We start from the raw sequence: 23,942 nt of genomic DNA on the forward strand, positions 1-23,942 counted from the left end.
AAATTACAAATGTATGCTAAATAAAATTACATAAGTTTGGAGCATACTTGAGGCGAAAAATAAAAGTTTGTTTTAATAAAAAAATTTATTTTAAAAATGTATTTATAAACAAAATAATAGAATTATTACAAAAACCAATTAAGAAACAATAAACAAAATTCTTAACAGTAATTCCTATTTTATATCAAATGTTTAAATGCAACAACAATGTCTGTGATTCCTAACTATGAAAAAAAAAAACAATTTGCTGATAGTTAAAATTTGGAAGTTCATTTAAAAGCAAAGTATCTAAACGTACTTATATAAAAAAAAATTAAAAAATGTCCAACAAATGTTTTTAGGTATTGTGCCAAAATGCAAGAACAAAAGCAAAGTAACAAAAATTAATTGCAATTGTTCAAAAAGTAATTTTTAATAATTATTTAAATATTATAATAATTTTTTCCTGCTTGGATATGTTTTCTTTAATGTATGATAGATTTTTAGAAGCATTTCTATTGCAATATTTTATATCACAGAATTTCGTTTGCAATCTCTTCAGAATTGTTGCATATAAAATGTGAAAAATTAAAACCTTTCCGCAACAATTAGTACAGCTATGAGGAGAAGCATACAAAAAAATATAGGGAGCGGCAGTATGAAAATAAAACTTTTTTATTTATAATACGGTAAAACCTTTTTACATATTTATACATATATATATCGCTGTACCGTAATTGACGCTAACGCTGACGCGAGCCAGAACTCGTCGAGTCGTTTGTACAGTCCGTATCTTCACTCGCAGTCTTATATATCACGCGTAAAAAGAACCCAATGAATGCACTTTAGGAACTTCATCCTGTCCCCGACAAATAGAAGCCGAAGTGTGATGTGAGCCGTTAGAAGTTAACGTTATTTCGGTCCCTCGGCTTAGCGCCTCTGAATGTGCCTTGTATTTTTAGGTGCACTCGCATTTAGCAATGAACAACTTCAACTACGTATCACACCGTCGTCGTCGTTTCTCGTATTGAGAACGATTTCTGTTCACTTTCGCTTTCCCTCTGTCACTTCACCAGTCTGTTTAACTGTTTTATCACACAAGTTTTCGAATACCTCACGAGAAATTTTCGATGATCTTGTGGAGACTCGTGTAAGTACCCACGACCAGGCCCAAAGCTCCGATCAGTATTAAACACATATTTTTCGCAACCATAATCTTCCTCTCGGTCGGTCCCATCACTTTCCAAAAGGCGCATATTTGTATGATTGCTGGAAAAGCCAGTCCCAGACCCGACAGACAAAACGCGCCGAATAGTGATATGAAGAGCTCCAACTCCGGAACCGAGATCGCCAGACCAACTGAAACAAATCGCGCAGATCGACAAGTTAATTAAATAAAATCACTTGAATTTAATTTTCTTTTCTATGTCTGAGACACGATATACTACAAAGATTTGTTAATTCAAGAAAATTGTCGAACTATTTAGAACACAGTCATAATAATATCATCAAAGATCATCATAACTTTATTTGTCACTTATAAAGATACTCTTATGACATCATTATGACACAATTATGTCTTCAAGTGGCAAATAATATTCTTGCAATATTATTATGACTCTGTATTTTACCTGAGATAAATGACATGTCGACACATGTGAAAAATTCTGCAATTATCTAAAATAGCAAATATCGATAATATTTAACATTCCTCTGTGTTTAATACTTAAACACGTTGCTAATGTATTATCTTTAAAGTAAATATTGCAAATATGACTAAAATTAATGAGATTAAAGGTGCTGATCTCATTGGAAACCAGAGTTATCTGTCTACATTTTTCAATTTTGCGATAAGATATGTTTCGAATCGGAATGTACTTACAGGTAATTAAAACTATGAGAGTCCTAACTACATATTCCCACAACAGCTTGAAACGGAACTTTTCCATGTAGTGACTGATATACTCGTTCCACACTATATCGATAGCGACGTAACACTGAATGGGATGCGTGAAGAAGATGGCGACGGCCAAAAGTATTTGCACTGCAATTCCCAACTTCTCTTCTTTTGGTAGGTTAAGCGTAATACTGCCCTCAACTTTCTCGCCGAATTTTATGTATCCGAAAAATCCCAAGGCAGTATATAATGCAACTATGATAGTCATTGAAACGTTCAACACACCGAATGGCTTCATAAAAGTTTTAGGGGTTTTCATCTCGTTTTCCAACGGCATGATCTGTAATACGAATGAAAAATAATCTGTACAATTAAACTTATATACAACCTTTCTTAAACGTATTTTTAGAAATATGAATGTTGTAAGAAAATCAAACTAATTTAGTTAGACAAGTGTTTTTTCTGACATGTTTAAAACTGTTATATGTATAGAAAGCTACGAAAGAGATTTGTCTAAAAGTATATAAGTAAATGATTAACGTTTTCCCTGCAACAACTATTTCATCATTGTAAAAATGTATTAGAAGCTTTTCTCTTTCTTGTATAATTGAAGAAACAATGTGTAAATTAATATCACATATAATTTATATTTTATAAATTTAATTTTATCTTATTTAAATCTGATAAATTTAATTATTAAGTAAAGCAGCGTAGCAAAATAATAATAATCCATAATTTTAAGTTTTATATTGATCTGATCATCCGTTTGTCCATTTTGTTAGCCTGAAAAATTGTTCAGAAATGGCTTAACTTTTTAAAATTTTATTTTCAGTAGATATATAAGAATCTTAGCCCTATTTTTTAAAATATAAGTAAAATTGACTATAAATAGAGACTACAAATATCAAGATTAATATTTAAATTGTATTAATTGTTTTTTATTTATTTTTTCAATTACAATGCTTTTTTACTGCACTACTTGTATCTGTTATAAAGAGTTTATTGTTTTTTGTATTTATTTATTATTTATATTATTACATAATTAAAATTCTTTTGTATCTAAAATGTCTATTATATCTCAATCAATTACTCACCACGCCGATAGCTTCAAGAGCGAATAGAACAGTGCCGAAGAAGAGTGGAAAATTCGTTACATTTCCAAATGTTACACGATGTTCAAAGGTAAGCGGCTCTCGAAAAATATAGTAAAGTATAATACCAAATCCAGCAAATAAAATGATATTTGCTAGCGTCGAGAACGGTGCCAAGAATTTAAGATTTCTGATGTAATTAACTAAGATCAAGGGTAACAGGAGAATCGCTATGTACTCGTTCAAGTCCAATTTGACAAATGTGCTCAACCCCTAAAAAAGGGAAAAAAGATTATACGTAATGTGATGTATTTTTTAATAATTGCATACAAATGCAAAATTTGATTTTGTTTGACACTAACGGTCGCTTTTTCTATTTTTTCTTAAATAAAATTTTATCTAAATAACATTTAATACTTAATAAATAAATTTCATTAGATTGTAAAGAATTTCATTAAGGCATTTAATGAAAGATTGTGATTGTGAGTTAATCTTTAAATACAATAAAGAGACAAAAATCTTTTTCACATGAAAAACAAAAAAAAGTTAAAAAATTATAATTTTGTTCTGTGTTCGATTTATAACAATTTGCTGTACATAAAAGTTTAGACTTTATATGTGTAAAAAAAGCTTACTCTTCCATTCGGATTACATAAAAATAAAAATAATACTGTGTTTTTAGGAATGAGATAGGAGCTTTAATATAAGAGAAACTTTGTTTAAAAATTTGCATATGTGAGTATTGTTGAAATTTGACGTAATGATATGTTGATGCTATTACTGTACATATATACATCAATATCACACATCAATTTGGTCGATAAAACTAGAGTCGCTAGCATCCCTTTAAAGACATTTAATGTTAACGAAAGAATTTGTTACTTTTTATAAATGCAATATTAAAAATATTTAATCCTTAACAAAAGCATTGTGAATTATTATATTATTAATATAAGCTTAATATTGAGATGTGCTAAATAGACGATTATTGATATCATCCTATAGCCTCCTTCTTCTTTTTATTTCTAGATAAAAATTATTCAAGATAAAAATTGGTACGCTACTATTCATGCACATGCTATTCATGTATCCAAATGGTAGCACCCAATGAGTTTGAAATTCTTTAAATTCTTATTTTCGTAGCTTGACGAAAAACACCGACAAGATGAAGAACCTGCACAAAGCTGTACGTAGTTTATGACACACTTAAGTAATATTAACGACGCAGATCTATAAAAACGACGGAATCTTTAGAACTTCAGAATATTCCAAAGTGTCTTTGGGAGGATAACGAAGCTACTCGATTCTGTTAATACGACTAATCATTTTGACAGCTATGTGCCGAGAGAAGTATAATCAGCACTTCTGTCTCATATTACGTTTACTGACATTGAATACGTAATTAACTGATGGATTTCTCGATGCGTATATTACATATGTATACGTTGTATGTACATACATACCGTTCTTTTTTTTCTCAATGCGATCTTGATCGTCATCTTTCCTACTCCATGTCCTCGACAGAAAAACTTTTCGCCCCAGTTTACGACACTTACGTGTTTCAATCACGTAGCATCTGAAAACATAACGACGCACGGATCACATTATTTTCGCCCATCTTCTCATTCATTCGGAATTCCGTTGAAAATTAAATTGGCGTTTGCGCGACACGACGAAATTGAGAAGAAAAAGAGCCAAAGTGAATTGAAACGACAGAAGAAACCAATAGTAACTTGCTATTTTATTTATCGAGATAAACTTTACGTGTTGATTTTATTATCTTATTGTTATATATTACATGCAAACTATCTTTCAAAAGAAAATTCTTTTGAAAAAAAAAATACAATATATAATATACATATAGATAAAAACGTTTACAGGTGAAAGCTCAATAAATGCTTGTACATCACAATATATGCTATGCCGTATATATCGTTCCCGAAATATCATAAAACATTCACTCCGTTCTACTTAATCATTCTTCGTCGGTGCAAAGAAAACACAATTATTAAAAATACAATTACATCGTAGAATTTACAATATACGGACAACTGCATCGACAGAATTAATTCTTAACGAGTGCCAATTTTCGTACAATTCCAAATAAACGTGAACATGAGTAAAAAAAAAAAAGACTCCACAGTGCGTGCGTCGTTGTATCTCAGATTGCTAATTTATGCGATCGACATAACGTATACGTACCGAGTACCTACTCTTCATACTTTTGGAAAGGAGAGGAAAGAAAACGCAAAACAAACCGCTTGTCGCGTACGATTAACGATGTACGTTAACTAATTTGTGTATTGCCATTATACGGAGTCGTCTCGACTCGGATACGTTCGTCTAATATCTATTCGTCACGATTCCAAGAATTTAAAATTACAGATCCCGACGATGTTACCTAAGACGGCGTCATTATGCGATAGACTTAATTGCTGGGAGGTCGCGTTCGAAGACGCATCGACGCCACGCAGTCTCGTAAATATTTAGCTAATCCGATCCATGACGGTATATATACTCTCGCTCTCGCATCAGTGACGTGTCGCCGTTAATTATGCTTCGGTTTCAAGGGCAGGCGGAAATGGGCGCGTTACTGTCGTTTAACAGCTTTCGTTTATCGCTGTCGAATCTAGCCTTCGTCTTACGTAAGACAGTTCTAACAAAGTGCCGCTGACATGCAATCGATGGTATTCACCCTTGAAATTAAATGCACTTGCACATTTAGGTGAACTGTGTATTTGTTATGTAAATATGATTATAAATTGTCGTGAGCTGTTAACGATCGTTCAGCCGGAAGATGTAAGTACATTTGCGGAGTTTCCTTCCGTTGCTCGGAGAAATTATTATTAATATATCGAATGTATGTTATATTTCAATTAAAAGAAAAGAAATATTCAAAGTAAAAAGGTAATGTTATGTATCATGACACAAATCCAAAGCTACTTTGAGGATTTTTATTTAGGAAATATCGTTTGTAATTTGATCGGGACAAAGTAACTTTTAGTTACTTAAATATTATGTCATCGTGACAATCGCTACGATATATACATCGGTACAATAAATACTACATATGTAATACATAACAGATATGTAGATAATAGATACGTAACACTCTGTACTAATTACTCGTACGTTATCAGTTAACTGCATGCAATATTTGATATTTTATCACACAAAATTAATCTGGACGAAAGTGCTATATTTACGCACATTTATGTAAAGGAATCGCTTAAAAAATTAGTGTACATTTCTGTATTAATTTATCTATATTCTTTTATTATTGCAAAACTAATTTTAAACATCGATTTTTCAAATAAATCATAAAATAATACAAGAAAAAAACTTTGGGAATAAGAGATATTAAAATATCTCGAGACTAAAAAAATTATTTTGTCCCATTTGTTTATTATATTGAAAACACCTTTTAGCAATTAAAGTTTAGAGAACTTACTTTATTTATCGACATATTCATTATTGCATTATTGTATAACGTGCATTAAATTGCCTGAATAATTCGTTATTAGAAACTTCTTTATAGGAATACTTTATTCAATTATTTCTAAGAGATCGCAAGCAATATGGTAAACTAAATTGATTTCAAGGGCTCCTTTCTTAGTTAAGACCTTAGAAATCCTTATCGCTCTTTTGAAATTTTTCGAACATTACATTATTTCTCTGATAGCAATGTTTCTTTAAGCATTAAGTATAGAAATAATTTTGTTCTATATATTTTTTTTTCTCCTATATGGTACAACTTCTTTTTAAAAAATAATTTTGTAGTATATTCTTTGATGTATTAGCTTTGATGTATCTACTTATTATTGTTCAACGTTTACTATTACTAATATAAACGTTTATCAGTTATGCTTATATCTGAGTCTTTTTTCAAATAATTGAAGTTATAATAAGATTAACGCGAGTTATACTTTTAGTATTATATTAACATAATATTTAATATTTGATGTGTTATAAATATCTTGTAATTTTTAAGAAATATATCAGAGGAAGTCACCAATATCACTTTGGATAATATGTCTTAAACAAGAACTAAAAACTTTATTGATATTATACTATAATATAAATATTTTATGTAATATAGAAATATGTATATTATTTTATTTATTATATGTTTACCATAATTATATAAAAAATTGTATCATACGTAATCTCTCATTTCTACACTGAGAAAAAATTTATTAATTTAACTCAATTTTTCAATTTAATGAAACTTTTTTAATTCAAGTATTTATGTGGTTCTGTCAAATATATAAATGCTTGGATTGAAGTTTAAAAGTATTTTATGTATTAAAATTAAATGCATAAATATTTGAATTTGAAGAAATTTAATCAAGTTGAAAAATCTAGTCAAATAAACAACATTTTTTCTCAGTGTATAAACTTCTATATTTATAGTCATACTTCTATACTTCTACGTTTATATAGTGAAAATTTATTCTCAAGTGTCACATATACGTCTGTTCCGGATACTTAGAATTAAAGTTAAAGATTATCTTAATATTTGCACGACTAATGTGATCAACTTTGTACACAGTTCCGTTCACTTCGCATCCGACCATGGAATCCGCGGTCCTCTCGTTCGCCACCAATGCAGATGGCATTCAGGTTCAACGCGGAACGCACGCACGTTGCCATCCATTGCGCACACACTCGACTTAGTTGCCGTAATAACATATATGTCGTAACGATAGTTAACTATCTATTACATCGCGTACTACGCAACGCCTTCCAATCCGCGGCTAAGATGTCGTCCACATATAAGGCTTAGCGCCGTCGTATATCACAAAGTTGCGTCACTACAAACGCGCCGCGATTGCAGCCTGCGGTTTCGCAGCGGACACGCAAAAATTCCTTTTCGTATATGGAGCGTAATTTCACAAAATATCTGTCAACCGTATAAGCGGCTAGAACCGAGCCAAATCACCCCTCATTTCCGCGCGCGATCGAAGTTTGTTCAACTCGTTCGACAAGAATACATCGATTTAACTCTTGAAAATTGCGTTCTGAACGACTGGTCCGCTGGAATTCGACCTTTCCGTCCAATGCATTTTCGCACGTCACTTGAGCGCGCGTTGGCGATCGAGCAGGATTTACGTATGAAAGAAGTCAGAGTAAGAAAGACATTCTTTCACGTCATTATGCACCGTATAATTGTTATGTGAACGGCACTTAAGTTAACGCCCGCTCGAGCGACTCTTACTTCCACTTGATCTTACACTCGTGGTAAGATTCCATTTCGTTTTGCGCCGGTGCAACTATTCTCGTGCGACCAACGAGATAGTAAAATTCTATAATAAATCATTCGGTGCGGATGTACTAGACATCGCCTAACGATTGTAACACGTGAAACACGAGAAGATGATGATTGGCGTAAATATATTTATTTGTAACATCTGCAATCTGCGACGCAGTTCTTATTATTTAAGACACACAAGATGCATTAGCAATTATGGAGGGAAGAGACGAGAAAAATAATTTTTCCGAGGAAAAACTATATAAGGATGTGTTGTACAAAGTGTCGTCCTGCAATTTTATGCACGACACTGCTGCTTACATTCCTCCGAGTAGTTCAATGCCTACGTGTCAAACGTATTAACGCACCGATGTTACTTGGGATAACAATCGAGAAATTGTTAAAACTAAATAGTTGGTATTTTTGTAACGAATGAATAGAATAAATTGAATTGAATGTTATTCTGCAGAAGAAATCTATCATTTTTATTAGTATCTATACTGCTAAAAGAACATGTATTTGTAAATCTAATATAAAAACAAATATTATATAAAGAAGCAAAAAAATGGATAAGTTAATTCACATATATATCATATGCGGAAAAAAGAATGATATACTAACAGCATTAGCTAACAGTTTAATTGGAAAATTCAATAATAGTTAATTTAAAAAAAATATTATTGAATTAGCAAGATTATATCCTTAATTGCAAAAAACACGAACTTCCATAAAAAATTTTATTTAATAGCATTCTTCAAAGATACCGTTACAATTATTAACTCGATGTCCAGCAACTTTTACATAGCTGTACGCCATAGTAAAATTTTTACATTATCATAAATATATGCTAAAATAAAAATATTAAGTAATATTAAAAAACTCTATTGCTGGAATGTTTTGTTTCATGTAAGAGGAATAGATATCATACAAATTTTAAGTAAATAAGACTATATTATACAAAATCTTATATTAAATATAAAATATTAATATAAAGTATTTCTTTTACAAGCATTTTTAAAAATTTCTTGAACTTTTAGAAAATTTGACGTCAATCATCCAGTGGATGATTATTATGGCAGTCAAGATGTTGAAAGAAAATATATTTAATTAAGTTTCCAGCGGCGCCTTGATTATTCTGCGAGTTCAAATGTTATTTCAAAAGCCAATGTCGTTAAGTCATGCAATCAAATTGGTTAAATCTTTTTTTACAAATTGTATGCTAATAAAAATAATTGATTTTTTCTATAATATAATATTTAATTCCTTTTATTCTGTTCGACAAACTCGTTATAAAATAATCATTATTTATTCTCATCAATTTCTCGATCGGTATGCTGTATACACAGACACAAATAATCGACTTGGATCGACAAGGTCCGTGAGGTAAACCACATTTTCGTGAAACTCGGGCAAGTTCGCGAAAGAACAACTTGTATTTTCGACTTCGATCTTAACTGCAGCTTCGTCGAAAATGTCGATGACCGGCCGCCTGCGCGCGTTAGGTACGATCACCTTGACTCAATCGTGCATTAATTACCGGTGACTGTCTACTCGCGTATTCTCTGTTACGGCGTATTTCCCTGACCTAGATTATTTCCTTTTCGGCATGCTGCTACGGCGCTATGCTGCTGGTGCAGATACGCGATATTGAATTGATTGGCGCATCGAGAATCAAGGAATTCAAACGAATTAACGATGGACGTGATGCAAACGAGCAACTAAATGAAATTGAATAACGTTTATATATATGAAATAAATTGCCAGAAAATTAGATACTGTAAAATCATATTTTGTAATATTTGATCTTGTTTTTTAATAAAAATATTTATTAATAAAATTAATGGCCGATATTTTCTTGGTTTGACTGTTTGAAGACAACATAATTTATTAGAATCAGATTTTTTATATATCTTATTATTAATATATCGTGTTTCATAATCTTATTTAGCGCAAAAGATACGCAGAAAATAATATTTAATACTTAATGTTGAACGCAACCGTCTGATTCAAGTTTTTCTCTCATATTTTGAAAAAGCATTGCATGTAAGATTATTAACGCTTACAACTTAATAATAAAAGTGTTAGCGTAGAATTTGTGAGAAGCATAATATATGAAGGCATAACATATGAATTGAAAATAATAGAAATACTCACCGACTCTAGATTTTTAGCAATAAAAACCATATAGACGCAGCAGGTACCCATCTGATAGATTAACAAGAAGGCGTTTATTACATGTCTGCGAATAAAAAACAAAAAGTTCTCATAATACAAATGCAACCTAAAAACTGTAATTACAATCTCTAATTACAACCTTATTATTCTAATCAGAATGTATCACACGATGAATAATTGTACAAAGTAGCACTTTAATAACGTTGATTATCACATTCGATTATCAAATATAGTTACTTTTAAACATACAACCTATAAGAGGCAAATATAAGTCTTTATACATTTTTTTACATTTACATTTTTGTTTACCCATTTTTTTTTTAATTACGTGGAAAGAAAGCACAATACACTCACATAAAAGCTGTAGAAAACCGTCTGAGGACCCTCGGTCCTTCGAGCAGAGCAGCTTCTGCGGTCGCCGGATACGTCATGGACGGTACCCTTCTTCTCTTGCACAGTTCGTACTCCGAACTAACGAGAATTCGCATGCAATAGCTACAAAGAAGTCCTATGATGAGTGTAGCTATCAGACCGATTACGTATCCGGCATTGTGGAAAGCCTTCGGCATCGCGAGGATGCCGGTACCCAAACTACCCTTCAGCAGATGAAGCATAGTCTCTGCATTGCTGAAAAATCACGTCGTGAAAAAACCGGGCGTCTACCACTACTTATAGTTATTCGCAGTCGTATTAAAATTGTAATATATCTAAATTAAATTCTTGGAAAAACACGATGTCCAAATGTGCCCAAAATCGGGACATAACGTAACTTTGAGGTATCAATAAGATGTTTTATACCGCGGTTTTGAATGCGTGCGTATTGTCTGGGATAAATTTTCGAAAAAAAACTTTTGCGCGAGATTTTCCGATCTTATGCATTGCTACATTTACTGATATCTATATTATAATTTTTATATTTATGACATTATAATTGACCCAATGAGAAAAAATAAATACTAAACAAATATCATATTTAAATCAAAATATTATGTTACAATTATAGATAATTAATATGTGTTATTAGATAGCCTTACGGTGACAATCATTCATACTGATCATGACAAGCATGCGTTTTTATCAGGAAGATGTCTTACCGAGTCTCCCAATTTAATTTAATCTGATTAGAAAATTACGCTAATAAGGCAACAGACTTGTATGAGGAAAATGTCATTTCACGCGCGAGAGAAGTATTATGAGTTACATAATATTCATGGTCGCCTTGAAATGAGAGACAAGGTGTATCGTTTTTCGCTTTAACTAATTTTTTAATACATGAATCGTATATTGAATTAAATTCCGATTAGATAATTACGATTCAGCAATGTTCGATAATCAGTCGAATTTAATCTTCATTAATTAAAAAAATTAATAAGTATAGAGAATCTATAGAAAGACTATCATCAGTATCATCAAATTTATCGACATGATAAAATAACAAAGATAGACATGTGTATTATATTTGATATCTGTAGAATCGAAGATGATTCTTTTTAATCATAATATGACGTATTACTTCACAAAATTTTAAATAACTGAAAATATATTAATTTTAAGTTATCGTTATTTATACACACACAGACGCACACATACACAAAAAGGCAACAGGTTCAATATTATATACATATATATGTATGTATGTACATAATATTGCAAGTGTTACCTTTAATTAAATTTAATTATTAAAAAATAGTTAGCAAATATATTAAAATTAATAAAATTATAAACAATATATTTATTACTATTACTCTATAATATATTACAGGAAGTTATTAAAGGAAAACTTACGTAGTCGGATGCTCCACTACTCTATAATTATATGGGTCATAATCATCTTCCTTCTCCTTCCTCTCTCCATTCTTCTTCTTTTCTTCGAGTTCCAGAACATAAATACCGTCATTCTTCTTACTCGATCCGTAACTGTAAAAATGCAACCTTTATACAAATTTTACGATCTAAGCAAGTTAGACGCGTGAGCTAAGGCTTAAACGTTTGAGATACAAGATATGTTTAAAATACATATGTTTGAGATATAAGATGTGTTTAAGATTAATAAAGCAGCCAGAATCAAAATAACTCGCGTGATGATATCTTTCTATATTAATTTTAAATTATAACGTTAACAACTTTCGTTAAAGTTAAAAGATAAAATTTTTAAAAAATAATTAATGTGTAAAACACAGTACATTATAAATAAAAATCTAGTTTTTCTATTTTTATAAATTTTATTATATATATATGTACACACGCACACACACACACACACACATATATATATGATACACACCTTTGACACTCCTTAGATGAGGAAGAGTTTTTCAGATCTTGTAGAACTTCCTGCAAAAATAAATAAATAATATACACATATATATATATATAGCAGTAACTTAAAGTATAAAAGTAACAAATATTTAGAAATATTTATTTCGATAGAAAAGTGATAGGTTTTAAAATTAACAAGTTCTTGTTCTCTCTCTCTCTCTCTCTCTCTCTCTCTCTCTCTCTCTCTCTCTCTCTCTCTCTTTCTTAGTAGAATATTCTTGAAATTCTGAATTAAAATTGAATTAGAATATGAATAACTTAATTTTTTTATATGTTATAGAAAGATCACCAATACTGGCACAGGCTTCTTAAAGCATTTCTTTATTTGTTGAAAAAAACATTGCTCTATTAATATTGATAAAAACATGATTTACTTAAATAATCAAAGAAAAAAAACTTAGTTTTCAAAATATTTGTCATTGCCGCGGATAGTGATATTTATGTATGTCGTATTTATCACGTTTATTGCTCATATAAACTTTTACTTCATACTGACAATATGATACAACATTGATCAAATGACCATTGATTTTAATTGTACTATCTACCATGTAACACTGTATACACACAAATATAATAGTTATGATGATTCTAATGCAATAGAAATAGGATGTTATCTCCTGATGAGTGCACTTCCACATATATGTAAATATTACAGAGTAATTTAAAAAGAAGGTTGCACTTTTGTGCGTATTATATTTTCTACGATATTGTTTCAGTCACGCGATACATCAAATTTGGAATAATTTGCGCGAGTTCGTCAGCAATAAATGTATTTATATAAACCGATGTTGAAGTTTTTAAACTCCTTGACACAATATAAGAAAAAAAAAACAAAATTATGAACATTTCTTTAATGATTAATAAACATAAATGTCGCATGGCTGCACACTGATTAATCGATTGGAAGCAAAAACACAAACGGTTGTTTTTGAATGATCCTGTAATATTCCGCGCATGCAGCTGTTGCAATATGAATGGTTATAGATAGCAATTTAATAAGAAAGTTTTGTCTGGCTTTTTCCGTCAAGTCCAATCGTATTAACTGATTGTCTAATGTTAGCACACTAATATCGCTATATGTCTATTGTAATAAGTAGCAAATTTTCTTTCTTAGCAGTTTTCGTGCAAAATGTTTATTTCGTTATATTATACGCGCGAATAATTAGGTTTGCTTGATTTTATAAACGTGATTTTTGCAATCTGTATGAAGAAAAACTGATTAATTCAGATATTCAACGTCAGATATTCAAATGTCGAAACGTTCGCTCAATCAATTTTCAGCGGAACCGTACAAATGGCGACTTAAAACTCAATCTCGTGATCTTAAAGCGTAAATTGTCGACTGACTAATTGTCTTTCTTGATGGTTTTTCTACACAAAGCAAATGCCTATTCCATTGTTCGAATAGTTAAGTTTATGTTACAGACTTTAAGTACAGTTTTTGTGATCTGCTTTAAGCTTGTAAATTCAAGAATTCTAAGTTTGAATGGTAAATTCTGAAATTCAATAAATGTCAAACGTATCGTCAATCAATTTTCAATTTTAACTGTACCAATCAAATCGCCATTTAAAACTGGATCCTCTCGCAATTCAAAATAATTAAATTTACGTGACTTTTAAACATAATTTTTGTGATTTGCATAAATAAAAATTGGTAAGAGCTTAAAAAATTCTTTTAAGGTAGGATATGTTTCTATGTCTTTAAAGTATATAAGTCAAATTTTTAGTAGGTATTAGCTATTCTTTGACTAGAGTTTGTTTTAAAGAAAATTATTTAAACTTTAAATAAAAAATATTTTAATAATAAATACAATCATAAAACATAAAAAGTTATTTCTGTTATACAAGCGGAATGTCCTCCAATTTTTTGTGGAAGGTTGGACATGACATATTAGTAGTATTATCTTTGCGTAATAATTATTCAAATATAAATGACAATAAAGAATTCTGATATGCATATTACACATAACGTATAATATAAACGCATAATTTTCAGGTTCACCGTTTTCAATGATAGAAATGATTCATTTATCAGTTTTAATTTTTATAACATTATTTTCGTATTCAGTAACTCAAAGAACCTCATATCAATAATTAAATTTAATAAAATTTTTTTCCTTGGGACCATCATATTAAATCCATTGAATTTTTAGAGTTTGGTCTTTTTGTAATCAGCAATCTCCCAAATCTTAAAAAATAATTAGACAATTTTTATGTACCATTGCTCAAACAAACGCGAAAGAATTACGCACATTTGTGGTCTGAGTAAAGGAAGAAGCTTATAAATTCAGAAATTGAATAAATGTCAAACATTGGCTTAATTTTCAGAGTACTCATGCAAATCGACTTAAAAGACCAATCTCCACTCGAGTCCTAAAGCGTAAATTGTCGACTTGACATTTGCATAATTCCGTGCGGTTTGTACATCTTCTTTATATGCAGTTAAGTCGTAACGCGACGAATATAAGATTTTCTTGCTCCGCGTACGTGCAAACGTACAAATTGCATAATGCGCGGATATGACCATTTAATACGACCTTCAAAACAATATCACGCCTACAAAGGTAATAATATGCGTCGTTAACAACACGTGCAATTTTAATATCGAGCAACAGTAGAAGATATCAGATAGTATCAATGCTATTCGTCAATAATCAAATACAGATATTTAATTTGCAAATGGCTACAAAAAACCTGACGCTACATGTCAGATATAAGTGTGACATCGACAGTGCGACATCGTACCAGATAATATATCTTTTCTGCGATATAATCTCTTTTTCTCTTATATCAATATTCACAAAGTCTATACTCCGTAAACATAACAGATTGTAGTTTTTTTATTTACATCGCGTTAAGATTCATATAAATATAAAGGCGTGCCTTCGTGTAAATTTTGTATTCAGAAACAAAACATTCCTGAGATTTGCATTTTTTCGGATTTTTGCAATATAAACGTGCAATAGCAGAATTTGAGGTCCAAAAATTAATTACGATTGCCGCGTGTTGTGTATATACCTAAATACAACAACGTGCGTTCTTTTATATTTAAAGTATAAACAGTATTCTGAAAATTCGCATCTCCTCGTGATGACAAATGCACAATAACAGAATTATTGGAACTCGATGGAATTTACGTGCAATGAAAAATGAAGCGATTAACGTCGTGTTAATAATGTGTTCAGTCACCGAAGAGAAATATGATTATCTTGTTACCACGTTATTTACGTTACCAATGATTGCAATGAGAAACGTATTAACTGCCTCGGTAAACGCACCGCAATCGCCGATATACCTTGTGTCTTTGTTTCCCCGAATGGAAAATTAAATGTTTATGACACATGCCAATTAGCGACGACGATAAATTATTTAAACAAGATTAAAGGTATGTGTACATTTTTTAATCGATCTATCATATACCTCGCTTCGCATACACGTTCGCGCAGTTGTTACATTACACGCACTTCTTACGCGAACCACGCATTCCACGGCCGATTAGCGTTTAACTTGACGGTTTGTGTAAACATCAATACGAAAATTGGCATAATACGCCAATAAACATTGTTGGGCGGGCAGGTGGATGTTCGCGTATCTCTTCTCTGCCTATCTTCCTCGGTGCGAAATGTAAATTTCTTTATCAACACTTCTGTTAGATCCACTTATTTGTGATACTAGACCTCTTATATCTCTTGTATTATACTTGGGAATCTCTGATATAATTCCAATGACTCAGGTATATTTGCCGTTTACTTTTTACCACCGACATTTATCACCTGTAAATAATTCATCTATGCGATATCAAAGCGGAATTCTTTTTCAACGTTTCGACGATCATTTATTTCACTTTATCGAATTTTTGTGCCATTTGATTTATCGTCATGGTATCCTATGTAGAAATTTAACACTTCTTCAAATAAAATTATATGCAAAAGTTTACATAAAAAATATATGTAAAAGTTTATATAGAACTTTAAATTACATAACGTATATTGTAAATTGTTGTTAGTTAATTTCTATCGGGTATAAAGTTAATTTAGATTTCAAACTACATTCAAATTTTAACTCTTTATTTGCACATAAAGATTTTATATAATATGTAATATTATATATGTATAAATCTTTCTTCAATATTCAAAAAATGAATAAGAAATAGGTAATATTTTCTTGAAGGATTCGATAACTCACAAAGCCTCAAAAAAACAAATGTCTTTAACCTGCATAAATCTATTATACTAAAGTGCATAATTATCAGAAATTAAAACAATTTTATTTCTAAAATAAATGGTAAGAAAATAACTTAAAACAGTCCTAAATTGAAATGAATCATGTAATGATGCTGAACATAAAAGATATTTATCAAGTTTGTGCCATAAATTTCAAGATTACGTCTACATGGATTATCTATATATTGTTTACGTTATGTCACAAATCTTTTTCCTGTAAACAATTCAAGTAATGTAAATTATTATGAATTGGATAATGTAGTACAGAAAAAGTTATTAAATTATAAAATGTTTAATATATCTGACTTTAGAGTAAGTATTAATAAAATTTAAATATATATATATATAATATTAAAAATAAAAAATAAAATACAAATTTCACTATTTCCGATTAATATATTGTTTACATAAATAGCATATAAAACGTAGTTTGCATTACGTGTAATGTAGATTATTTACATTTTATTCGCCTCAAATTGATGTTTATATAAAATTAATTATAGAATAATAAATAAATATAATAAAATGTATTAATAAAAATAAATAAATAAAAAAAGTATAAAAAAGACTCGATCGTACACAGTGAAAATATTTAATCAAATAAAGAATAAAATATACAGATACATAATTGTATTAACTCTTCGTGTCGGCAATTATCGGCACATGATGCAAACCAATGATAATTGTTATACTGCAATTATTAATTTCCGGTGTTTGGAAAGAACCGTAGGCCGTTACCTGCCGTTATCAAGAAAAATAAACGATTCCGCTAGATTTTCGATATCGGACAGACAAGATTAGACGTGGAAGAAAACCAGCGGAATATTACGGAGTTCGGAAAAATTCCGTGATTAGCACACGCTCTACTAGGCGTGCTAATTGTTCGTACTGCAGAAAAGTAAGTTACGAAACGACATGAACAAGATTGCCTTTAGCACGAACAGGAATACCAGAAGTACTAACTTTAAAAAAATTGGTTTTTTATATCATAAAAATATCTCTAATGTTTGAACACGCCAGCATAATTATTAACAAAGTAGTAATTAATATATGTTTTTATTCGAATTGAGTTCAATAAAAAGCTGATAACATAGTGACGTAAATATAATGTGATAAATATTGTTGATCGACAGTAATTACTATTAATCAATAATAAGGTTTACATTGAATTCTGATATAACAGATTACACGCAGTACTGCGATAACGTAAAGTGCATTCAAAAGATTATACTGATATTTTTGTTCATTTTTTTTTACAATTTGCAATGTTTAACATATGGCGTTACATATGGCGATATAATTTTTCAGAATACATTAAAGATGTATAATATAAAACTTAATATATAAATAATAATATTTTGTCTAATAAAATTTCTTTACGTTACAGATATTGAAGCTTGTTAGTTACACAAAAAAAATTTTTTTAACTTGAGTGTTTTTTAATCTTTTAATATCCGTTATAAGTAATTAACAAAATGTGTATTTGTACTTATCAAAATACTCTTGACACAATCTTAATCATCGTACGCACAAGGGTACAAAGGTTTTACAAGAAGGTATGTGTTTTCGTAATTTTTGCTCATAGTATCTCAGCTATCACAAAAGTATTTCAACTACGTCATAATTTATCTCATTACATCAGTCTACATTCATAAAGTTTTCGAGATATCTCAAGTTTTACAAATTATTTATTACACTATCACATTACACTATTATTTGTGTAAAAAATTCGCTTTCTGCGTGCAAATGTTTAACAAAATTTTAAATTGTATTGTAATTTCCACGCAAGTTACATTTGCAGTTCGTAGTAATTTGTTTTGCTTTAACAAAAAAATCTCTAAGAGTTCAGCTGAAACACTTATAAAAGAAAGACAATAGAAACATTTATTAAACAAATTACGGACTTGAAGTTTTGAATCACTTCTGTGAATCACAGCAAAAACTAATTAATTTAATTTAATTATTTTTGTATATAATGTAAATGATATTAGTTTCTTCAATAAAGAACATATCTCGGACGCTATTGAAATTATATTGTTTCACATAATGTTAAACTCCAACGCGAAATTTTCTCATTGAGTTAACACGTGTTCAGCCGTACTTGAAAATCGTCTTGTTATCCAGACGATCTCGAAACTTTCAACATCTAAAACCGCGCATGATAAACTTTAACTGCGTATAATAAAATATTTTAATGTGATATGTATTGATAAAACTGACTTAATCTTCGTGTTGTTTTTATACATAAATTTCTAAAAGTTCTGAAGCAAGTGTCGGTTGCATTTACACGGCTTTGGTCGATTTTTCTTCGGACACTGCTCCGTTTCCTCGAAATGATCGCAATTATAACAATTGCCTCAGGATGTTGAGATCATTCCAATATCATTACGCAATTGCAAGTCGAGCGCAATTTTAATCGAAGGCCTCCAAGTATCAGCAATTCAAAGTACGAGCGATTTATATCTTCCGCGGATACACGTGCCAGTGAAGATGACAAAAGAGAAACAGACGGAAGTAGAAGCAGCCACGGTAAAACCCGACTCCACAGTAGCTATGCAATTCTATTCTGTTTTGTAGAAACGCGTTAAAAGGAAAGAAACGAAGTACTGAAAGAAAGAAAGATCAAAAAGCACGCCGCGCATCCGGAAGCGGCGGAAATAGCTTTGATCGTCAATGATCTTTGCCGCAAATTACTTAGCGAGTAAACTCCTATCAATAAGATTTTTTTAGAAAAATAATCCAGGTTTGCCCCCCTCCCCCTTTATTTTAGAGAAAAAGAATAAAATTTTGCCCAAAAAGATCCAAATTATTTATGGAGAATTAAGATATCCACTACATGCATAGTAAGAACAATGTCCTAGTAAACGAATATGTCCGGATTTACACGGAAATTTATATTACTACTTTTAAACATTTTTATAACATTAAAATTTATATTAAATTTAATCTTAAATACTTAAAAATATTTATAAAATTATTGTAAATTTTATAAATATTAATGTTAAAAGAAAATTAATTTGTAACATAATTACGTTAAAGTTTCATATTTTGATGATGTTCTTAACATTTTAAGAAACATTATACATTTTTTAATAATAACTTCTGTGTCTTAACAAAATATCTAAACAACATATTTGGTAAATAGTACAAAGACAAGCATACATTGTTCAGGTATTGGTTCGTTCAAATGTTTTTATTATTTCCGGAATAATTACAATTTTTCATATTTTTATATGTGTGTAACATTTTATATTCCATATTTTATTTAATTATAGTATTAAATCATTTTACACCGTAAATCCTTACAAAAATTCAATAATATATCTTAGCTCTGTATTATGTTATGTATACAATTACTACAGAACATTTATCTTAATCGAACAAAGAAGCTTTAATGACGTTGATCGGCCTGCTGTTAAATTCGTAAATCGTAAAATGGAATTATAAGTTGAGTAAATCTTAAATATTCCTACAAGTCGCCATTGCTTCTACTCAATGTCATTAATTTTATGAAAACAATAAAGTTAAACGATTTAACTTGAGAAATATTAAATTTGACTCGAATTTAATTTATTATTTACTAGATATTACGGATGATTACTTTTTTAAAGTTTTGCTAAACAATTCAACCGCAGAAGTGGGTTGCTTAAATAAAGTTATTCCTTTAATTACATGAGTTATTATGTATGAATATAATAAAGTTTGTACACAGAAGTTAAAAATAACAAAATCACGTTGAACTCAAGGAATTGTTCGAAATTTAATTCTTTAATATTTAACATTGTATTACACGTGCGCCGATCGAGATTAAAATCTGGTATTTCGGGCGGAAATTCAAGTTATCCCAACTGAACGGCCGCGGCGCGATTCTTTGATTTCTCCGTCGACGCTTTCTTCTTCTTACTCTTCGTCTTTCATCCCGTGGATTTCCAAACTCTCAGCACACACACACACACGCTTTTACGATACGAGTCAGAATGCAATGCGCGCGCGAAAAACGCTTCTCCGAAAAAGAGGAAACAAAAGTAATTTCCCGGTAATGCGCGCGGCTCGTTTGCGGCAAGCGCGAATACTTCGCGGGCGATTCTTATCAATGCGCAATCACATTTTCAGTAGCGCTGCGGCAGAAATGATCCGCGCGAGATTCCTTATCGCGGGAAGATGTACTATAACTTCCAGAACCGGTACGTGCCAGACTGATGGATCATAGCTGAGTAATCATTAATGTCAGATAATATTATTACTAGGAGAGACGTGTGTTAATTCACGGTGTACGACGGTGCGTCGCAATGCTGCGAGGGTAAACAGAGGGAGATTAAATTCGCGTTCCGAATTCGACGTGGAGTGACGATGAAGAAATTAAATTTTGAACATCGTGCAAAATTCAGCGGCGCTAACGACGCTAACGATGCTGTCTTCGTGCGGAGTTAGACAGAGATTGAAAGAAGTGGCAGGGGAAGTTATTACATCCGATAAGTCGATGAGGAAGATACGAGTACGATGGGTGCAGCGTTTCCGTCCAGAGGGATCGATAACAGTTATGACGTAACGCTACTGTGCGGATTTGTACGATTTGAAAACGTTTATCGCGTTACGTATTGTTATACTTATGTATATCTTTTATTTCAACCTACATTTACTTAAACGTTATTTTAGACGTTGCATTATTAAATTTACATATTTTCATTTCAATATTTACACGTTTGTCGATTTCGATACACGTGTACCGAAGTGATTGCGCCTCATTTTTCAAGTAGAAATAAATTTATCACATTATTTTAGTTCAATTTAACTTGCTCCCTCCTCCCCGCCCCCCGAAGAAAAGAGATCGTTCAACGTCTAATACTAAGCGTAATGCTCTCCGTAATTAGGCCTACCCCAAAATATGCGCCCGAAAGGAAGAAATCAACTTCGCAAGGTCGTTGAAAAGTGTACACAGGCCGACGAGGGAAAGGCGCAAAAAGTACACTTGGTACAACAATTCGGGATAACTTTCGAATAATCCGTGCGCGCTTGATCGAACAGGTATTGTACCCGGTCGCCTTCGACAGCCTCGAGGAGGAAAAAGCGGGAGAAAGAGAAAAGAAAAAAAAAAGAAAAAAAGGAGCCGGGGCCCCCCCCGATGGAAAGAGCCACGGGAGAAGGACGCTCATTCGCTCGAGTGCGAGCGAGATGTCAAGTCAAGAGTACACACGCAGTTGGCGTTTAATTTATATTCGACATTTCCTCGTTGTGCAACACAAATTCTAATCGCCAATTACCCGTCGGCGGCGTGAACGAGCGACGGGGGAGGGGAAAAAACCCGCGGCGGTAACAATGCCGTTTCGCGCGGCGCCCGCCGCCGTTTCGCGCAAAACGTCAACGCGACGAATGAACGAATTGTCCTTCGTCGCGTGCGAAAGTTTTCGTTCGTGCGAACGGTAGGATAGAAACTTTCCATTCCCGTGATCGGTTCATGATCGGATGACGACGGACGTCGCGCGATCGAAACGGAGTCGGAAATATAAATATCGAGCCTGGCAATGCAGTTACAATAACTCGCGCGCGCAAGCCTATTATTGTACCTGTTCCGCAATCGGTTCGTCGCTATAAAAAAAAAAAGAAGAAGATATCGCACAGAGAGCGCGCTCCGATCTTACGTATACGTCGCTCTCTCATTGCCGAATCGGCATGTGTCGCGCAAACGATATTCGCACGTCGCCTCTAATTCGCGCGATAATTGTTTAATTGGCATAATTTCAGATTTATTTTCAGGTATAATAATCAATATTTAGCATTATTATATCCGGCATAACCTCGTTCTGTATTATGCACATGCAAATAAACCGAGATAACATTTGCGCAATGTCATTGCTACACTTGCTAAAGCTTATACAAAATATAGCAATAGCGGCCCTGTCGATTTTCGACAGGGGGGAAAGAGCAAAACGTGACAGAGCGCAGGAAGCGTCGTTTGTTTTGTGTAAAGATCTATTTCTTGTTCGTGAAAAATCTAATGTCACGCGAGTGTCATTGCCGTGGTATCCTGGACATTTTAAACCGTTCTTTAAAGTCTCATTTTCAAAATTTAAAATGTACTCATTAAAATTATCTTAATGAAGCTTTACTCGTAACTGTTTTATTTATATATGCAAGCTAGTCTTGTCTTGACTTAATTTACAAATTATCTTTGACAATCTTTAAAGCATATGCGAAGCATTAGGTATCTGTTTTCAAGGAAAATTCAATATAAAGACTTTTTGTTTTTTAAATGATTTTTAGTAGCTACGTTTTAAAACTCACATTTCTAATATAATCCCATTTATACGAGAACCTTATTCGGCTACTTTGACTGTGAAGAAAAGAGAGAACAGTGTTTACGATTTCACACCGGGAAGTTTATTCCGCTTTTCGGACAAACGATTTCAAGCAAGGATAACGACGGGCTTGACAGTAAATACACGGATGAAGAAATAGAGGAATGTATCGTGAATTGTGTTCCAAGGGGATTTCCCTTTCCCTCTCCCGACGGTGCTTCTCTCCTCCATCGTAGAAAATTCCGCATTTGAATTTATATACGGGTAAAAAATCGTTATAACAACATTGATAATTCGAGTCTCCTTCTGATCGCTATAAACACACGCACACGTTCGCTCGCACATTTTACATTTAAAGTCCGTCCCCGAGGGGGAATCATCTACTCACCGTGCTCGACGTAAATCCCAAATTGTCGTGCGACATCCTGGAGGACGTACCGCTATAGCCGTTGGATGTCAAGTCACCGAGGTGGTCCTCGCGTACGAGGGACGCGAAACAGAGCGGATAAGTGATATCCGGAGGTAGGGAGTGAAAGCGAGGCGCGTAATGAAGGGGTTGGCAGGGGTGCAAAGAGACGAAGAGAAGAGACGCGACTTGAGAGGGGTGGGGGAGGAGGGTTGGTGTCGAGACGATTTAATCTCTGAAGGTCCGTTGCATTGTGCGCTAACGGCAGGTACGGCCGCAGCAAGTCGACTGATCTGACTTAG

The 23,942-nt window shown here is 32.0% G+C and overlaps 1 protein-coding gene across 1 annotated transcript; it reads right to left on the minus strand.

Moving 5' to 3' along the window:
* Window positions 1-636: 636 nt before the first annotated feature.
* LOC105833909 (proton-coupled amino acid transporter-like protein CG1139) lies at window positions 637-23,942 on the minus strand. Its single transcript, XM_012676010.3, has 8 exons — window positions 23,623-23,942; window positions 12,678-12,727; window positions 12,179-12,310; window positions 10,748-11,020; window positions 10,373-10,457; window positions 2,971-3,240; window positions 1,862-2,216; window positions 637-1,338 (listed from the first exon to the last, which is right to left on the minus strand). The coding sequence occupies exons 1-8, from the start codon at window positions 23,656-23,658 to the stop codon at window positions 1,094-1,096; spliced, it is 1,446 nt and encodes a 481-aa protein (XP_012531464.2). The 5' UTR covers window positions 23,659-23,942; the 3' UTR covers window positions 637-1,093.

This window comes from Monomorium pharaonis, chromosome 2 (genome assembly GCF_013373865.1).
Source record: "Monomorium pharaonis isolate MP-MQ-018 chromosome 2, ASM1337386v2, whole genome shotgun sequence".
NCBI lineage: Eukaryota > Metazoa > Arthropoda > Insecta > Hymenoptera > Formicidae > Monomorium > Monomorium pharaonis.